The sequence below is a fragment of the Carassius carassius genome, chromosome 26 (genome assembly GCF_963082965.1).
Source record: "Carassius carassius chromosome 26, fCarCar2.1, whole genome shotgun sequence".
Lineage (NCBI taxonomy): Eukaryota > Metazoa > Chordata > Actinopteri > Cypriniformes > Cyprinidae > Carassius > Carassius carassius.
In genome coordinates this window covers 27151250-27170591 of record NC_081780.1, presented here as the reverse complement: position 1 = coordinate 27170591, position 19342 = coordinate 27151250, and the positions used below count along the sequence as shown (strand labels likewise).

The 19342-nt window shown below is 36.5% G+C and overlaps 1 protein-coding gene across 2 annotated transcripts in view; it reads right to left on the bottom strand.

Annotated features, from left to right (window-relative positions):
- Positions 1–11512: 11512 nt before the first annotated feature.
- LOC132106018 (NACHT, LRR and PYD domains-containing protein 12-like) overlaps positions 11513–19342 on the bottom strand; it is an 88668-nt gene continuing 80838 nt past the window's right edge. For both annotated transcript variants that reach the window (XM_059511607.1, XM_059511609.1), the window contains 2 exons: positions 12437–12483; positions 11513–12353 (listed from right to left, as the gene is read on the bottom strand). In XM_059511607.1, coding sequence (XP_059367590.1) covers positions 11758–12353; positions 12437–12483 — 643 coding nt within the window. In that variant the 3' untranslated portion in view covers positions 11513–11757. The remainder of the gene's footprint in view (positions 12354–12436; positions 12484–19342) is intronic.

Sequence of the window (19342 nt, the reverse complement as noted above, 5' to 3'; positions counted from 1 at the left end):
TTTCTGCCCAGATTTTATTTTTGTCAGCATTTGTAATGCTATTTTTCAGCTTTGAAAATAGCTGGACTTTATTGTGTTCCACCACCTCAAACAGAGCTGCAATTTCATGCTTTGAAAATTGGGGTTTTCGTGTAATTTTCATTAACACATGGCTGAATGGAAAGGAGATTTAAATAGGGAAAATTTAGCAAAATAGACACCCGGTGTCCACAACCGTACATCACAGTTTTATCAAAACCCATCTTTTTTCAATTGTTGTTAAGTAGCCTATCAATATTAAATAAGAAATAGTATTTATATGATCTTGTGAAATTATTGACATTGGTATCAGAAAAAGAGCACATTTTGTAACTCTGTGTGTGTATATAGTATATTGCAGAACAAATGAATGATTCGGTATTCCTCGACTCCTACGTAACATCATTTCAAAAGTGTAATTTGAGTCGAATAAAGAAAATAAAACCAAATTACTGTAGGTGGCGGTATGTGCTCATGGCTCCAGTCAGCCATTAGATCAAAGAAGATCGACGGCTCAAACCAACCATGGATCTGCGACACAGGCACTACGGTTTTGAGAAACAGTCGTGACTAGCAAGTTTGTTTCCATAATGATGCATCGTACTATGGTGGTTAATCAGCGAGTTACATCGTTGTACAGGAAACATACCCCTGTCTGGCTGTATTGTTACTTGTTCATGTATGTGTGATCCTATTGACCTGTAACCTTTCCTGCTTTTTTTTTTTTGCCTTGTTGGCTTTTTTTGTTTATTATAAGGAGTTTTTTCCCTGCATTTAGACCCAGACCCTGTTTCTTCCTCTGCGCGTCCTACTCATTGTGACAATAAGAATGACATTTTGTGAGAAATACCTGAAAATCAACTAATTCAAACATTTTCTGCCACAGTAGAAGACACTGATGCTTTACATTTAAAACATAATCATAATAGAAGACAAATATAAATAAAGATTGCCTTTTGGTATCTTGTGCAGAGTTTGGCACATATTCTGAACCTTCATTTTGTTCCACTCCATACACTGCAATGTGAGCAAATCTGTGCGCCCTGTCAATCAAAAACAAACAAACTAAATACACTTAACAACAAAGTCTCACATTTGAGTTATTTGCTAATTTAAATATCTGGAAAAGTTATTGAGGCGAATATTACATATAAACACACTAACTTAGTGCTTATACCAATCTTTGATAAAAAAGCTATTCGCGTGTTCCACTTCTTCTACCATGGTATATGCAGCAACCGTTTGAAAGCTTCCACTCCATTTGATCTATTGAGCGAGAAAAAGTTTAATACATGCAGGCTTTTACTGAATACAAATATAAAATAGGCAATATGAACACATTGGTCTTGAATACCTCACATTTCACACCATGTACTTTCTCATGCATAACTGTGAAGAAAGGCTTCATTTTCAGAAGATGTCTCAGTTCTGGGCTGACCTGGAAAACTATTATCAAGTATGGCCAGTATTTGCACATGATGTCGGAACAAAAGAAAGTTGCATTTTCTGTGCAGAGCTCTTTCTGCAAGTACAGAGGGTAAGCATAGATCTCTTCTCTGAACATATTGAGTGCCCTCAAAAGAACGCCATGCCTACAGACTGAGACTTCAATTTCCTCCTCATCCAGCTCACTGCTGGAATTGCAGGAAAACTCTTTCGCAGCGGCAAACTCTGCAGATCCACAAACACTTTTGCCTCCCACCTACTTGAAATAAAAGATCAGAAGGGAAAAAAATGCATTTGCGATAGAGAGGAAAAAAGCAGACAGGCATTATTAATTTGTGTAAACATGACTTTGTGAAATCACTGGATACAATAATCATAAATCATGTGTACTTGCAAGCAATCTGGTGGCAAGTATAGTAAACTTACATGTTGCACTTTTTTGCCAATGTACTTAAAAGAGGAAACATCATCATCATCAAAAAAACAACACCTCAAAGTAGCTAGAGTCCTCTGAACTAATAAAACAAAATTACATGTAGTTTTTTAGATCAGGTTTTTAAACTACAATCAACACACTATATTATATTATGATATTATACTATATAGTCCCACTTTATATCAAGTTGGCCTTAACTAATATGTACTTGCATCAAAAAAAATAAGTATAATGTACTTATTGTGTTCATATTGAATTGCAAAACACTTTTGCTGCTATTGAGGTGGGATATGGGAAAGGTTAGGGACAGGTTTGGTGGTATGGGTAGGTTTAAGGGCAGTGGTAATGTGTAAAGGATGGGTCAACAGTGTAATTATAAATGTAATTACAGAAATGAACTACAGATGTAATTACATGCATGCATGTACACAATAAGAGCATTGTATCAAATGATTAATTTAAATGTAAGTACATAGTAGTTAAGGCCACTTAAAAAATATATATATTTATATATATATAAACAGTCCTCACAGTATGAGACATTCTGCTCCAAGGTCTTAGTATTACCAACACAAAACATTAAGTCATAATGGTATAAAAAATATTGCCATTCAAATAGATAGTCAACAATAACTATTAAACACTTACTTCGCAGCCTTTTTGAAACGGCGAAGTTTTCTGTTGCTTTCCAATGCATTTGTCAGCAATAGAGGGGTACAAGCTGGGACATGAAATGTTGTTCGCCGCAGATCTAGTCAACCTCATGTCACGACCGGGATGCAAGGATTCACGGAGAGAGAACCAATTGCGAGTACGTCTTTATTTAGGGATAATCCAAAGAGAATAAACAGTCCAGGCAGGGGTCAATACCAAACACAATCAGAACATAAACAAAACATGAATTAAACACGAACACAAGGCAAGGTCACGATAACAGACGGACATGAATTCACAAGGACTCCGTGACACATACTAAGACAGACCACCGGGTTAAATACACAGGGAGAGACGAACGCAATGATTTAGGCAGGGACGTGAGGAATGTGGTTAATGAGGTGACAGACACTGTGGGAAAGGAGGACATCTAGTGGAAACCCAGGGAACACAACCCAGACACTGTGACACCTCATAACGGCAGATGGACCACTTGAAAAAGCTCTTTAAAAATGTATCGCAAAAAGTACCAGACTAGATAAAGATACATTTAAAAATTATTAAATTCTAGGCTTGTTCATTGTAAGTCTTTTCCACATCTACCGTCCTATATTAGTTAAATATACTGACCGCCAAAACATTAAAACAGAATAATGTTATCATGGACCTCCTTGTTCACTGAAATTGTACAAAGCTATTCAAAAATACGATTGTCCACAATTCTACAAAACAGTTACCACCAATCTGGCTACTGTTATTTGGTCATTAAGGTGTTTTTCCTCAGAGAACTGCTTCGCAGTTTTATTTATATATTTTTGTCTCAATTCTACATAAGTGATAGAGATTATAGAGTGTTTGAAAATCACAGGAGTTTTTAGCAGTCTATAAAATTTGGATAATTTATATTAACAATATCATGCAGAAATCGGTCATCTTAACTTTATGAACTACACTGCATTTGATTTGATAATCAAATGGATGATTGTTTGTGCCAGATGGGACCATGATGCTGATCATCAACTTTCTTTGTCAACTCAGGCTCTGATCCTGAGCTTGTGGAGCACGTGCACATGAATGTAGCAAAAGTGCTAGTGTCAAAGCACCCTTAAAACCAGGAGTAAATATGGACTACACTGCTCATCTCCTGGGATTTTGGACTGATGTTCTGAATGCAAAAATGTTTTGTTTGCATGAGTTTATAGCTTAAAAATACTTAAGAGTGTTTTAATGCTATGGCTTATCAGTATATGAAAAAAGGTACTCACTCTGCCATAGTGCAGTCTTTGTGTCAAGCATTCTTATGAATGCTAAACGAGACAATCCTGGAGCAGCCATTTTTAAGTCTTCAAATGACATGAAGATATCCTCATCATAAATCGTGCAGAAGTTTATGGTTGCAGGCCAGCATTTCAAACACACCTGGTATCCATGTTTCTCTGCATTTTTTACAATGAAGGTGGGGCAATGACAATTTTTAGTGACCTACAAAATAATAGTCAGTAAATTAGATTTAAAGGGATAGTTCACCCAAAAATGAAAATGTATTACTTACCCTCATGCTGTTCCACAGCCATAAAACCTTATGTAAGTCGCTTTGGATAAAAGCATCTGCTAAATGCATAAATGTAAATGTAAATAAATCAGTGTGCTCCAATGCTTCCTTCGAACGGGAACGCAGTGAATGGCGTGATTGACATTAGCTGGCTTTGGATAGTCTCTAAGCTAATGCCTACGTGCCTGTATTGAATTTAATGACGCATCACTCCAGAAAAGTTATAGTAAGATCATTTGACATTACACAATTTACACAAAACTTTTCTGTTTCCTTCTAATTCATAATAATCCCACACCTTGCTCATCTTTAGAGTGGTCACGTTTGAGCTTGCGACAACTGACGCGAAGAAAACTCATGCGAGGTCTGAGGTTAAAATGTAGTTTATGTCCAAACTCCAAAATCCAGATTTTTTTTCTTTTTTTGAGACCTCTTCAGAACACCAGCTTAATTATGAGAGTCCACACAGACAGCCCCCTGTAACAAACACAAAACCTTCTTCACTCCTTGTGCCTCCTTTTGTATCAACAGTCATCAGATTGATTAGATAAGATTAGATTCAACTTTGAACAAAGTAACAGGTACTTGGACAACATAATGTAATTCATCTTCTGTAAATTTACAAATGGCCATCTCTAACATATCTGGTTGCACACCTGTCTGAACCTCCATAAACCAATGTCATCAATAAATAATAATAAAACAAGCTTCACATCAAGAAAAAAGGTAAAAACCAAAAAGTCAAAAATATCTAGATTATTTACAGAGGTCTTGAAAATACTTAGAAAGTAAAAAAGAAAGAGAGGGAAATCTTTGAAGTACTTCCCCTGATTCGCCATTTGGCTCTACTTTGGGAGAGTTAATCTATGTCGCCCAACTTTTTTCAAGCAACTCCTTCTCAATAGACATCACAGCTAGGTGCTGGAGTCTGCTTTGACCTGTGGCCCTCCTGAGCGAGGACATGTATGGAGCCGACGCAAGGCACTAAAAGACCGCTCACATGTACATCTGCTAACTGGTATTGTCAAGGCAACCTGCATAACAGCTTTCAGTGAAGGGAACATTTCAGAATCTAGGAGTTTGTACACTGCTGGCAAGTCCTGAACTGTACCAGCTTCACTCTTGCGCTTCAGAAAGTTTTTTGCAACTATCACTTTTTTGACTTAAAGGTACAGGTTGTAGGACCTGCCACTAGAGGGCACACTACCAAAACAATCGCGTGGTATGATGACGATAAGAAGGAGCGTGGAATGAAGGGATTTGTTGTCTTCTACCCAACTGCTTACGGCCATCAAATCAGATGGAAACATAAATCATGGATTTTATGGCGAGTTCAACAATTTGCGTGAGTAGATTACATACCCCACGTTTGGCGTGTATGCCTCGTGATACTAATCTTGTTGATCGTTATAATAGCTACGTTTTCTGTAAAGATACGAATAAAAACAACTCACCTGTCGAGTAAAACATCAGCAAGATCGGCATCTCTTTCTAGTTGAAGTTTGTCGCGAAGCTACTTCCGCATTTGTCCACGACACTGTTGTCATGTGGTTTCTACGTCAGTAAAGGCGGTAACAAAGGCTAACTAACATCATTAGATTCATATCCATGCTACTTACTCCGATACAGTAGGTGGCGGTATGCACCTGATAAGCCATGGTTGTAATCTGCCATAAAACTAAGAAGAAGGAGAACTAACGTCATTGACAGGCGACTGCACTGCCCCGTGTCACTGTTTATAATGGGAATTTTCTCATGATTTACAAGTAGTTGAAAAAATTTGAGATATTGTTAGTTATCAGCTGGACAAAATATATAACACTAGACTAGTGGTTTTTGGATATTTTACTGCAAATATCTTACAAATTGTACCTTTAAGTTCAATATGGTAATGAATATGACAAGAAATGGTCTGAAGTTGTGTATAAAGTGATATGTTGTTTGTTTTCACTCTGGTCCAAACGCCAGGGCTTCATATTTACATGACAACTGACCAGAAAAGATGGACGTGGTGTCATGTTTACATGACTCCTGATTGTTAAAATGAGTATCAAATTAACAATAAACTTTAACAACAGAGACACGCGGACGCTCTACACAGGTACACAGTTTATTTGTCGCACTGCTGTTTTTGTTTCATGCTCTATCAGTTAATAAACAAAAATGCATGCGTATTGCAGAAGAACATTGTAACCGGCGCTACTTCTCTCCGTTTATGACTATGGATGAGTCACCCAGGTCCTGTGCTACTCCACAGTGGTGGTGAGCCGCTGGACAAAAATAGTCTGAAAATAAACGCTTATTATAGGTTATTATATGGTGATTCAGGATACTGACTCCAGTATTCTGATGCGGTTTCGGAATCGGAACAACTAGGTAAAAGGAAAGAAGTGTGAGACACAGCTTTGGGGCAACTTAGTTGATTCACAACACCACATAATGGGTTCTCACTCTGCGCGTGTTTCTCGCTGGATGACGGTTGTGCTGAGCGGTGCAGGTACAGAGGAGAAGTAAAAGAAGAGAAGAGGTTGACACCATTTGCTAAGCGGGGATGTTTTCATTTTCATCTTTAACACATACATTTTAAACCACAAACTACGGAGTATGTTTTGGACATTATTTAACCTTGTAAAAGACGAATACAAATTTTTGAATAACAACATTTCTTATTCCAAGTTTTAGGGGTGTTGAGCTTCTTTTTAGGGGTGCTGAAGCACCCCTAAAAAGGGGCTAGCCTTGCCGATGATGTTGGCCATTTGAAGCGTAACTATTATTCTACTAATACTATTAGGTATTGTAGGTATACGCGTTTCAATATTGATTAAAAAAAAAAAATTATGAGCAAAAATATGCCAAAGTGGACCGCTGCTCGCGCTGAATGTCACAGTGAACATCTGCACTGTTTCCAGTGAATACGTGCACATGAGACACCAGCACGATCAAACAACTGAAATGGAATGAACTGAATTTTCCATATTTGGTCACACAGCAAAGGCATAATTCAAAACTGCAAAGCGTTAATAAGAAATATTTCTAAATGCTGGACTGTTATCATTTCGCTCTGCATATGGAACCTGAAGATTTTTTTTAGCCAAGAATTAACCAAAATTAAAACCTTTAGCTTTTAATCCATGTGTATATATATACAGGTGCTGGTCATATAACTAGAATATCATCAAAAAGTTGATTTATTTCATTAATTCCATTCAAAAAGTGAAACTTCTATATTATATTCATTCATTACACACAGACTGATACATTTCAAATGTTTATTTCTTTTAATTTTGATGATTATAACTGACAACTAAGGAAAATCCCAAATATCAGTATCTCAGAAAATTAGAATATAACTTAAGTCCAATACAAAGAAAGGATTTTTAGAAATGTTGGCCAACTGAAAAGTATAAAAATGAAAAGTTTGAGCATGTACAGCACTCAATACTTAGTTGGGGCTCCTTTTTCCTGAATTACTGCAGCAATGCGGCGTGGCATGGAGTCGATCAGTCTGTGGCACTGCTCAGGTGTTATGAGAGCCCAAGTTGCTCTTATAGTGGCCTTCAGCTCTTCTGCATTCTTGGGTCTGGCAACTCGCATCTTCCTCTTCACAATACCCCATAGATTTTCTATTGGGTTAAGGACAGGCGAGTTTGCTCGCCAATTAATAACAGGGATACCATGGTCCTTAAACCAGTTACTGGTAGCTTTGGCACTGTGTGCAGGTGCCAAGTCCTGTTGGAAAATGAAATCTGCATCTCCATAAAGTTGGTCAGCAGCAGGAAGCATGAAGTGCTCTAAAACTTCCTTGTATACGACTGTGTTGACCTTGGACCTCAGAATAACACAGTGGACCAACACCAGCAGATGACATGGCACCCCAAACCATCACTGACTGTGGAAACTTTACACTGGACCTCAAGCAACGTGGATTGTGTGCCTCTCCTCTCTTCTTCCAGACTCTGGGACCCTGATTTCCAAAGGAAATGCTTAATTTACTTTAATCAGAGAACATAACTTTGGACCACTCAGCAGCAGTCCAGTCTTTTTTGAAGCGACATGCTTCTGATGCTGTCTGTTGTTCAAAAGTGACTGGACACAAGGAATGCGACAGCTGAAACCCATGTCTTGTATACGTCTGTGTGTAGTGGTTCTTGAAGCACTGACTCCAGCTGCAGTCCACTCTTTGTGAATCTCCCCCACATTTTTTAACGGGTTTTGTTTATATATATATATAACATTAGTATGCTCAAGAGCCTTTGTGTAAGGTCTTTTTTTTATTTTTGATGCGTAGACTGTAGCCTAAGACTATCCCACGTTTTGAAATTAACTCACTGTAAATTTTCTAATGGTTTTTAAAGATGTTACAGTGTTATATTATAATATTATTGTTGATTTACTTTGTCCTTTCATCTCCGTTTCCAATCTGTCCCTTTGCACCACCTTGCAGTTGTTTTATGAATGATTTTAACACATGATTGACTTGCAGTTAACAGAATGGATAATAGCGCTGCGTGTACCGCCGTGGCCATGCAGCGGTATTACCCATTCTGGCTGCCACTTGGCTTGATATTGAAACCATACAAAAAGGACAGCCACGTTGCTCTACAGAACTTTGGACTAATACAATTATTTAAATTCCTCTATTTAAAGGTGCAGTGTGTAATATTTAGGAGGATCTATTGACAGAAATGCATTATATTTAGGAGGATCTGTTGACGGAAATGCAATATAATATACATAATGGTTCATTAAGTAAGGTCTTTATACACTTCTGAAAAAATAGTTAGGTTTTTATTACCTTAGATTGAGCAATTTATATCTACATAAACCATGGATCACTTTACATGGAGGTCGCCACCATGTTTGTACAGTAACCCTTAAAGGACAGACAGAGCACGTTTCATCACTTAGTTGTTCTTGCGAATAAAACACTGAGACAATGATGAACAAGTACATTATTCAATAATTAAGTAAAATTAATTCCTTAATTTACCTTTGTAAAGAGATTACATTTTACTTGAATTATCATTGATTAATAAGATTGATCGTATTTTATTTTCGTTGTGGGCTATATGTGATATTTAAAAAAACAGCTATGACCTGCATTTTATATTTATTTACACAAATGCTGGCATCTGTTTTTAACTGTAGAAGTTTTAATATAGACTTAATATATTTAATATTTTTTCTGAATTGCATTAAATAATAAAACGGAAAATTATAGACCCCATTTTATTGATTTATTTTTAATAGAACAAGCATATGTTTAACTTTGCTTGTTATATAGACAGTTTCATCGGGCGCACGCGCCTGGCCCTAAGTTAACTTCCGGTCTGTGTTGTGTATATCGGTCTGCCTAGCTGTGCCGTCTACAAACGCAGTTAAAGTCAAGGTGATGAGTAGACTGAAGTTGGGGTCAGGTGGTTGCGCTGCGGGATGTGTTTCCCATACATTTATTTATTTTTGGAGACTTGCCACGATTTTAAAACTGATCGATTTTCAAAAAGGCTTCGTTGAATAAACATGAGTAACGTTATGTACTGCACGTTTAATAATAATAATTCCTTACATTTATATGTTTAAATATTAAAACGAGGCACAGGTGTTTTTATATCGCTGCATTTCTGAAGGAAGACTTGCGTGTTATATGCCTGATAAAGCAGCGTATGAGCGTACCACCTCTGCTTTGTTTACAGCTGTTACTGGGGAAACCTCTATTTCTCGCGCTTTATGTCTATGCTTTAAAACATCTCCTGTTGGCAAAGAATGAATTTGCATTTTCAGTAAGTCCGCCTGATCCACGCGGCAAACATATTTTATTTGTTATTAAAAAATATATACTCTAGAGGGACTTGGCTGTTGTTATTGATTCTATTTGGAAGTCTACCGGAAGTTAAGTTAGGTCCACAAAAGCGTGCATGCGTAGTAACGTTTATGTTGTTGCCGTTGAAACCGTCTATACAGGCACTATATATTAAGCAGGACATATTACTGAATGAAAAGGCTTTCTGTTACCACATGTAAATGTCTAAAGCGCTTTAGTTGCAGGAATCAGTGACTGCAGTGCTCTGTTTTTAATTCCTCCGCCTCAGAACGAAAGTTGCAAGTCATGTAGGGCCTATAGCAGGCCACGGGAAGCATGACACTAACAGCATGAAACGGTTACAAAATAAAATACATAAAAAACAAGAACATGAAAAAAAACTCAAAACAGACCTTACAATCCATCTTATAATAACAAAATTAAAAATTTGGTTATTATTATTATTAATAATACTTTTATTTAATAAATATTGCAGTAATATTATTACAATAATAACACATTTTATTGATTTGTTTAATTGTAATATAAATAATACAAGTAAAATTAATAATTTATATTTTTGTAATTATGATTATTATAATGTATGTTTTTCTCATAATATTTGATAAAATGTAAAAATAATCATTTTATTACATTTAATAAATACAAGTTTTTTTATTTTAAAGTGCAATATTGTAGAACTTTCCAGCAGGTGTCACTACTGTTTGCGTATGTATATTACAAGTGATGGATGTTATTTGACTTACTTGTTATTTGAATAACTTGGTTGTTTGAAGAAATAAGTGTACATTTACCATCTTATTCTAAATGCAGGTACGTTTATGTTATATTTCATATATGTTATAATCTTACTAGGTCGCAGATATGTTTTATTATTGTCCCTAGTCACCAGATTGTGAATCTGTACATGCGTAGTTAGTGAGTGCACAGGCGCCGCCTTTAGTTTCATTTTCATTCTGTTGTTGATCAGGACTGGTACGCTTGCCGGTGAGTGTCTGTAAACTGCCATTACTAATAATTCAGATCGAAAATTTATATCTCATGATTGTGTAATTTCATTAGTTCATTCTGATGTTTGTTTTGTTTTCATTGCAGGTTTACAACCTAGCGATCTAAGTGATTAGTTAACGGACGAGCTAAATGTCACATATGACGAGCTGTGTATGTGTACTCAATAAATGCTCAAAAAGTGGCTCTGAATGCGTTTCAGTGTCCTGAAACCCTTCCAGTTGGGGGTTTATTGAGCTATAGCAGGAAGCTTAGTAGAAAACTGGACAAATTTGATTATTGCAATTAAAGGAGTTTTATATTTATTTGTTTAACTGGTATAAAATGTAATAAATATTTATTAGTAGTACTGTAATTGTATTTTTATTTATTTACATGCTTACATCTTATTTAAGAGTACAATATTATTATTTTTGGCTCATTTCGGTTTTATGTCTTTTGTAAAATCAAATATATTCATGATACAAACATCAATTTAAATCTGATCTCAAGTTGATTTGTCATTGTGTTTTATTATTATGCACAAAAACAATAGAGAAAAATTAATTACATGTACTTTTTGATTCATGAAGAAAGGTAATTTTGATAGTAATAATACAAATGATCGATGTCACACTACAATAAAAACACAAATGTAGATAAACAGATCCTACTGTCTATATGAAGATTTATGACACATTTATTCTGACTGTTATTTCAGGAACAGAAGTTCAGCTGCCGTTTTAATGTCATGCAGAGCCTCTATAACATCTCTTTGTTACTGATTTATCACGCAGCTCAAAGCATTATAGGTAGAATCTCTTATCAATCTAATCCGATTCATCAACACAGTTTCACTGATCCAGAGCCAACCAAAAACGCAGGATAGAGCGGCTGAGTGAATGTGGTCTGGACTGTGTGGATGAGGTTCGTTGTGTCAGAGACGCTGTAGAAGGACAGAGTTCCTGCGCTGTGATCCACAAATACTCCTGTTCTATAGATTTCATCCACTCCTGTTCTATAGTAACGGCCATACCCTCCTGTTCTACTGATGATGGGCTTTACAGGGACAACAGTCTCTATCTTATTGTGTTTAAATGAGTATCTGGAGGAAGAGCAGAACAAACTCCAGGACTGATCATTATTTCCAAACACACACTCATCACCCCGTCTCTTCCTGCTGATGCTCTTATATGAGACTGATATAAACACATAATCTCCACTCCACTCAATCTCCCAGTAACAGCGTCCACACACACTCTCTCTACACAACACTTGATAGACATCATCAAATCTGTCTGGATGATCAGGATACGGCTGTTTCTTTTCCACGCGTGCCATCTTTCTGTTCTCTTTCATACGTGTCACCTTCCTGTTCTCCTCAGACAGAATGAGTTTAGTGTTTGCTGTGTTTGGATCCAGTGTGAGAAAACAGGCATCTGAACACAAGAACAGAGACTTTAATAACATCAACAGCAATCACTACAGCTGAGTGCGTGTGTGTTTCTGAGTTTAGACATACATTTCTTTAGTCCTGCTGTAATCCTGGATTCTCCTCCATGATTCACACTAGAAAACAGACACAGAGTCACATTCAGTCAGTAAATAAATTGCTATTGCTATGTAGTTACTATACAAGGTACACAATCTAATTGGGGTGGTTGCTAGCAGGGCTGTGTATCACCAGAAAAGTCATGATACAATACTTATCTCGATACAGGACTGCACTGAATAAAGTTAGGTGATTATTGCACATTTTCTTAACTAATGCACTAAACTTATTTTAATAATTCCTTTACTGTCTTCATTGCAAATTATACACACACATTGTCACTCACACAGATCTCACACATAAACTTAAGCGCTGCCCCGCAATTTCAACAACCCATAAGTTATAGTCTGGTCTATACTACCACCTGTTGGTGCAGTTGTGTAACTTAGAGAACAACTTTTGTCATGTCAAAATCACAAGATAATTAAGTTTTGATCATGAGAAAACAACTTTCATTACGTCGAGATCACAAGTAAATATTAAGTCGTAATAACAAGAAAAGTTTTATGTTGAGATCACGAGAACAAAGTTGTGACCACGAGAAAACAACTTATGTCAAGATCACAATATAATTAAGGAATGATAATGAGAAAACTTTCATTATGTCGAGATCATGAGATTAAGTGATGATCAAGAGAAAAAAACTTATGTCGAGATCAGATGATAATTAAGTCGTGTTATTAAGAAAGCAAGTTTTGTTAAGTCGACATCACAAGAAAATTAAGTCATGATCACGAGAAAAAAAGAAAATATCAAAAATTCATGGCCTCTTAGGACTTCCATAATTCATTCAGCCCAACTGCTGTTTTTGTTTCATTCAGATATTTTATGCAGCATCATTTCACAAATATAAAATCAGAATGTTATAATCAAATCAAAAATAACTGCTTATGCAACGTGCGTAGCATCTTTGTTTGGATCATGATTAAAATTAGGGATGTCCCGATGTGACGGTTTTTAGAGATTAACTCATTATCTCTGAGTTGCAGGTGATTGGCTGAAGTGAGTGATTGTTGTACACCTGAACGTAATTAGGACTCTCTATAAGAGACTGGGACAGAGAGGAGAGCAAGTGGGGCCTGGGCTTGGGCAGATCTTGTGCTGGTCCCGTTTGTGCTGTTCATTGGACTCTTGTCGGCTTGGAGAACTCATGAGATGTGAGGGATTTGGGAGATCACCGCCGCCCTTTGATCCATCTCCTCTGTGATGGTTGGACTACTGATTTCCATATACGTACATTTGCACCCATCTACTGACACACTGATTATCATTTACACTGATTCTTAATGGTGTTCTGTTATACGGATGAATAAATCCATTTATTAAACTAGCTGTGGTGTGTGGTAACTCCCTTATTTTTTTTGCGACTCAGAAGAGATCGTAACAACTGGGGGCTCGTCCTAAAACGAAATTACATCATACAGTAGGTTGACAGCCTATTTGGGCATTACCGCCGCGGCGTTCTCATTAACTGAATTCAGTCGCGTGTTAAAATCATTTGCTTAACTACCGCCAGGTGGCGCAAAGGGACGAATTTTGAACTGACTGTAATAATAAAATGAGGGTTTGTAAACGAAGATGAAAGGACAAGTAAAACATCAATAGCATTATATTATAACATTTTAACATGCTTAAAAACCATTATAAAATTTAAAGTAAGAGTTAATTTAAAAACGTGGGATATCTTTAGGCTGCAGTAAAAATGTAAAAGAAAGACCTTTACACAAAGCCTTACTGCATGCTATTGTCATTAAACAGTCATTACTATATATATATATATATATATATATATATATATATATATAAACAAACCAGAATAAAAATATTAAATGTTCTAATCCATGTGTGTGTTCCTATATTTATATATATGTAGGAACACACACACAAGGATTAAAAAATATACATATATTTTCATTCTGGTTTGCTCTTAGCAAAAATAAATAAATAAAATCCTTCAAGTTCCATATGAGGAACGAAATGAGAACGGTCCAGCATTAAAACCGCACTAACAGCAATAATTCTTATTAACTGCTATTGTTCTTGATTTTTCAAACTGTCTCCAATTATGCCTTAACTGTGTGAGCAAAAATTGAGTATGGTATATTTCAGCTGTTTTATGCGCAGGTGCCTCACATGCACGTTCATTGTAAACAGCGAAGTTCAGCATGAGCAGCTGGTCTACTGTGGCATATTTTTGCTCATTGTAATATTTTTCCGTCGATACTGAAACACACGTGAACCAAAAAGCCTATTTTACCTAATAAATAATAGTTTAGCTGCAAATACACAACATCACGAATATGGAAACATTTGGCTGTGTCCAGAATTCGAGAGGTAAACCCAACAGGTAAGCTAAGTGGATATACTGTATATCAATTTATTTTATTTACTTATTTATTTCGTGTTTATCCCATTTTTTTTTCATTGCATATGAAAATTTAAGAATAAAAAAATCCTCCTACCCCCTAAAAATTCTCTTCACATTCACTTGTGCGCTCTTGCGCAATACCTTCCTCTCGCGTTGCTCAATTGTGGACGACGTAAAAGTGAATGTACATGAATTTGTTAATTAAAAAAAAATCTAATTATTCTGTTAGTTTCATGGTAACATGCAATCAAGGTCTTCTGTTATATAGGCTATATTTAATATTCACTGTGGCATTTTCACCCATTTAAACTTAAAATTCTATGAGATTTTAAATTCAGTTTAATAGTATTAAAAATTCAGATTTAAACTAGTATAAAAACGCATTAAATTTCTTAAATTATTTCTATAAGTTAAAGTAGCCAACCTTAAAAATGTGTTGTCATGACTTTTTCATCATATTTTTTTTTACAGTCTGATAACAAGCTGTATTCGTTTTCCTTTTTTAATTATTATTTTTGTTTTAGTTTATTGAAAATAAATTGGCTAAAATAGAAGCAGACACGTTTAAATTAAAACAACCACAAAAAGATGACTAGTCTTGAGGGAAATATAGGTTTTATTATTTTTATCAATCGCAGATTTCACAGACAAACGTCTTAATATGATCGTACATTAGAAATGTTTGGTGAGATAAAATGTGCACGATAACATTAAGCAAATCTCTTCGCCATCGTCACTCTTTATTATTAAGCAGGAGTTTACGTACAGTTAATGCGTGTGCGTGCGCCGCGCTTGTTGTGGTGTGTGTGTGTGTGACTGACAAACAGCCTCCGTGGCGCGCATGAGAGATCTTGCAGATCTCACAGACAAACATCTTAATATAATCGCACATTAGAAATGTTTGGTGAGATAAGATGTGCACGATAACATAATTAAGCAAAAATACATAGTACATTATTTTTTCTCCCTTGTTCCAGTACCGAAAGCAGAACCGATAGCGTCAGATCTTAGCCTACTGATACGGTCTTTCATAATTTAGCCCCGGGGCCAGTTTAATACTGGGTTTCGGTACACATCCCTACTTATACCTGACTTATATTTTTTCCTCTCACAAACTCTGATTTAATTTTTAGCGTGTTTAAAAAAAAAAAAACATGCAGCAAACAGAGAATAGGTGATGAATCCGTTAAAATGCAACTATAGACAACTTATATATTTTTTCCTCTGACAAACTTAATTTATTTTTTAGCATGTTTAAAAAAATAAAAAATAAAACAGACATGCAGCAAATGAAAATAGGCGATTAATCCGTAAAAATTTTATACTTCAGAGCAGAGCCTGGGCCTAATAGGCTATCCAGGGTTTTTTTTTATTTTTATTTTTTTCATTGCATCTGAAAATGACTTGATCAGCCTCCTGCGATGCTCAGCTGTGGACGATTTAAAAATTTTTGATATAAAGGTTGCTGTCCCATTTTATACAGGAATTGTTCATTTAAAAAAATCAAATTATATTGTTAGTTCTAATTATATTGTTAACACAAGTTCATTTAGACTATTTAACATGCACTGATATTTTACCATTTTTTACTTTTAAACTCCTTGAGAATTTAAAGTTAGTTTAATAGTATTTAAATTAAAGTTTAAAAATAGGTTTTAACTGCTAAATACCAACAACCATACTGCATGTGAATAAATAAAATGCATACTTTTCATAACATTTCATTATTCATAAAATGCATAACGTTTCTGGTGTTTGGATTTGTACTTCAATATAATGAGCTCTAAGTTTAATAGCTCTAGACTGGTTCTCTCTCTCTCTCTCTCTCTCTCTCTCTCTCTCTCTCTCTATTTAACAGCATTAGCTCAATGAAATACGTCTTCCTTCAGGTAGAATGAATGTTTTCCTGCTTGCTAAATGTTGGTCTCATGATCAATAAGTTGTATTCGCCTCAAATCTTATTTAGTAAAGTCAAACCGCAGACAGTGAAGCTGCATCACTGAGCGCGAGTCCCGCGCGAGTTTTGGCAGATGATTATGTATTAACACATCGAAAGGTGTACAGAGAAGACCGGTCAGGTCAGCAAAGTGGTAACTTTAATGAGAACAGAGTTGGAGCAAAGAAGTTTGAACAAACTTATCCTTCAAAATCCGAGAACAGTGGTCGAATGAAATCTAAGAGACTTAGTGTGTAACTATTGTTTTAATCTGGGCCATTGGAAAAATAAGTGCCCAATTTTGGCTGCTAAGTGGAAGTTGGGAAAAAAGAAATCGCATATTAGTCCTGTGCTAGTGACTGATGTTACTAAAATAACCAATGATCATGGTACTTCCTTAGAGGTGGGAGAGGAAGTATGTGATTCCAAATTAGTAGCCATGAATAACTTTGTACCGTTTATTACGGGGGGTTATGTGTCTCTGCCAAACTCTGAGAGTAAAATACCAGTTAAAATTTTGAGAGATACAGGCTCATCAGATTCTTTTATTCTTGAATCTGTTCTGCCCTTTTCTCAGGTGTCAAGTGAAGGGAGGCGTGTTTTGATTAGGGGAATTGTATTAAACACTCTTTCTGTTCCTCTACATAGAGTACACTTGACTTCCGACCTGATTTGTGGAGAAGTATCTTTAGGAGTTCGTCCATCTTTGCCAGTGGATGGGGTTACTGTCATCGTGGGTAACAATTTGGCTGGAGGTAGAGTCTACCTCGGGAGGTGGAATCACCTCTCGCCAGTGCTTATTCCAGTCTCTGAGGACTCCAACGATTTGCATAAAAAATTTTCTGAAGTTTTTACAGCTGGTGTTGTGACCCATTTCTCATAGGTAGTTGGTAGATGCGCAGTTGGATGACCCTGAGTTGCAGAAGTTGTTTGATGCTCTTATTTCCCATAAGGAGGTAAGAAGTGCTGTGAGTGGATGTTTTATCCAAGATGAGGTGCTTCTAAGGAAGTACGATCCCTGTAAAAAGATTTTACCTGACGATTGTTTAATTCAAGTGGTGGTGCCGAAACCTTTTTGAGACGTAGTATTACAACATGCACATGGTGAAGTGGCTGGACCTTTAGGAGTAAAAAAGACCTATGACCAAATTTTACGACAGTTTTATTGGCCCCGTTTGAAAAAGGATATATCGTCTTTCATCAGAACGTATCACACGTGCCAGATGACCGGGAAGCCAAATCAGCTGCTGAAACCAGTGCCTTTGAGTCCCATAGTTGTTACAAGCAGACCGTTTGAGCACTTAATAATTGATTGCGTGGGACCCTTGCCTCCATCAAAATCGTGGAGTGCATATCTGTTGACCATTATGTGTCAGGCAACTCGCTATCCAGCAGCTTATGCAATCCGAAGAATTACCACCAATGCGGTTGTCAAGGCTTTAACTCAGTTTATATCCATTTTCGGGATACCTAAAATTATTCAAAGTGATAACGGTACCAACTTTACGTCTCGTATGTTTGCTGAAGTTTTGAAGGTTCTTAAAGTTAAACACAATCAGTCGAGCGTTTATCATCCTCAAAGTCAGGGTGCGGTTGAAAGATTTCACCAGACCTTGAAGTCACTTTTGCGTGCTTACTGTGTAGAGTTAAGCTGTGACTGGGAGGAGGGTTTACCTTGGCTTTTACTTGCTGCTAGGGAGGTACAGCAAGAGGGCTTGGGATTTAGCCAAAATGATTTGGTTTTCGGACATCGTGTGCATGGACCTCTTTCTGTTTTGCGTGAGGGACTAGGTGAAGAGGATCCTCCGCAAAATTTGGTAGAGTATGTGAATGGTTTTCGTCTGCGTTTGTTTTTGGCTGGATTGAGTGCAAGGAAGAATCTTGCTGTTGCGCAAGAGAAGATGAAGAATCACTTTGATAAGCATGTTGAAGGTCGTGTTTTTACACCAGGTGATCAGGTGTTAATTTTGTTGCCATCTTCTGGGTCATCTTTTTGTGCCAAGTTTACAGGGCCATATACTGTTATTCGGAAACTGTCAGATGAGAACTATCAAGTCGCCACTCCCGATAGGCGTAAATCTAAGCAGTGTTTCCATGTAAACTTGCTTAAAGCCTGTTATTCTCAAAAGTCTGAGATTCAACCAACTAAACCAGTTGCTCCAGTTGTTATAGCTTCTTTTGAGTCTTATCAGCCTTTTGTTAAGGGAGGAGAAGATATAGTTGTTCCTGAAGATTGTGTTTTGTTACCTCGATTAAAGAATTCAGAGACTCTTCAGAATTTAGATGCTGTTTTCACATTTGACAGAGGTTCAAAATAAAGATCTAACCCAGATTTTAATGGACTTCTCTGGTTTGTTTTCAGATATACCCACTCGTACTCACCTGATAGAGCATGATGTTAATGTGGGAGATGCGCAACCTATTCATCAACAGTGCTATCGGGCTCCAGTTAGTAAGAGAGAAGCTTTGGAATCTGAGATTCAATATATGCTTGAGAACGGAATAGCTGTTCTGTCGCGTTCCAATTGGGCTTCACCTTGCTTGTTAGTGTGGAAAGCAGATTCAACGTATA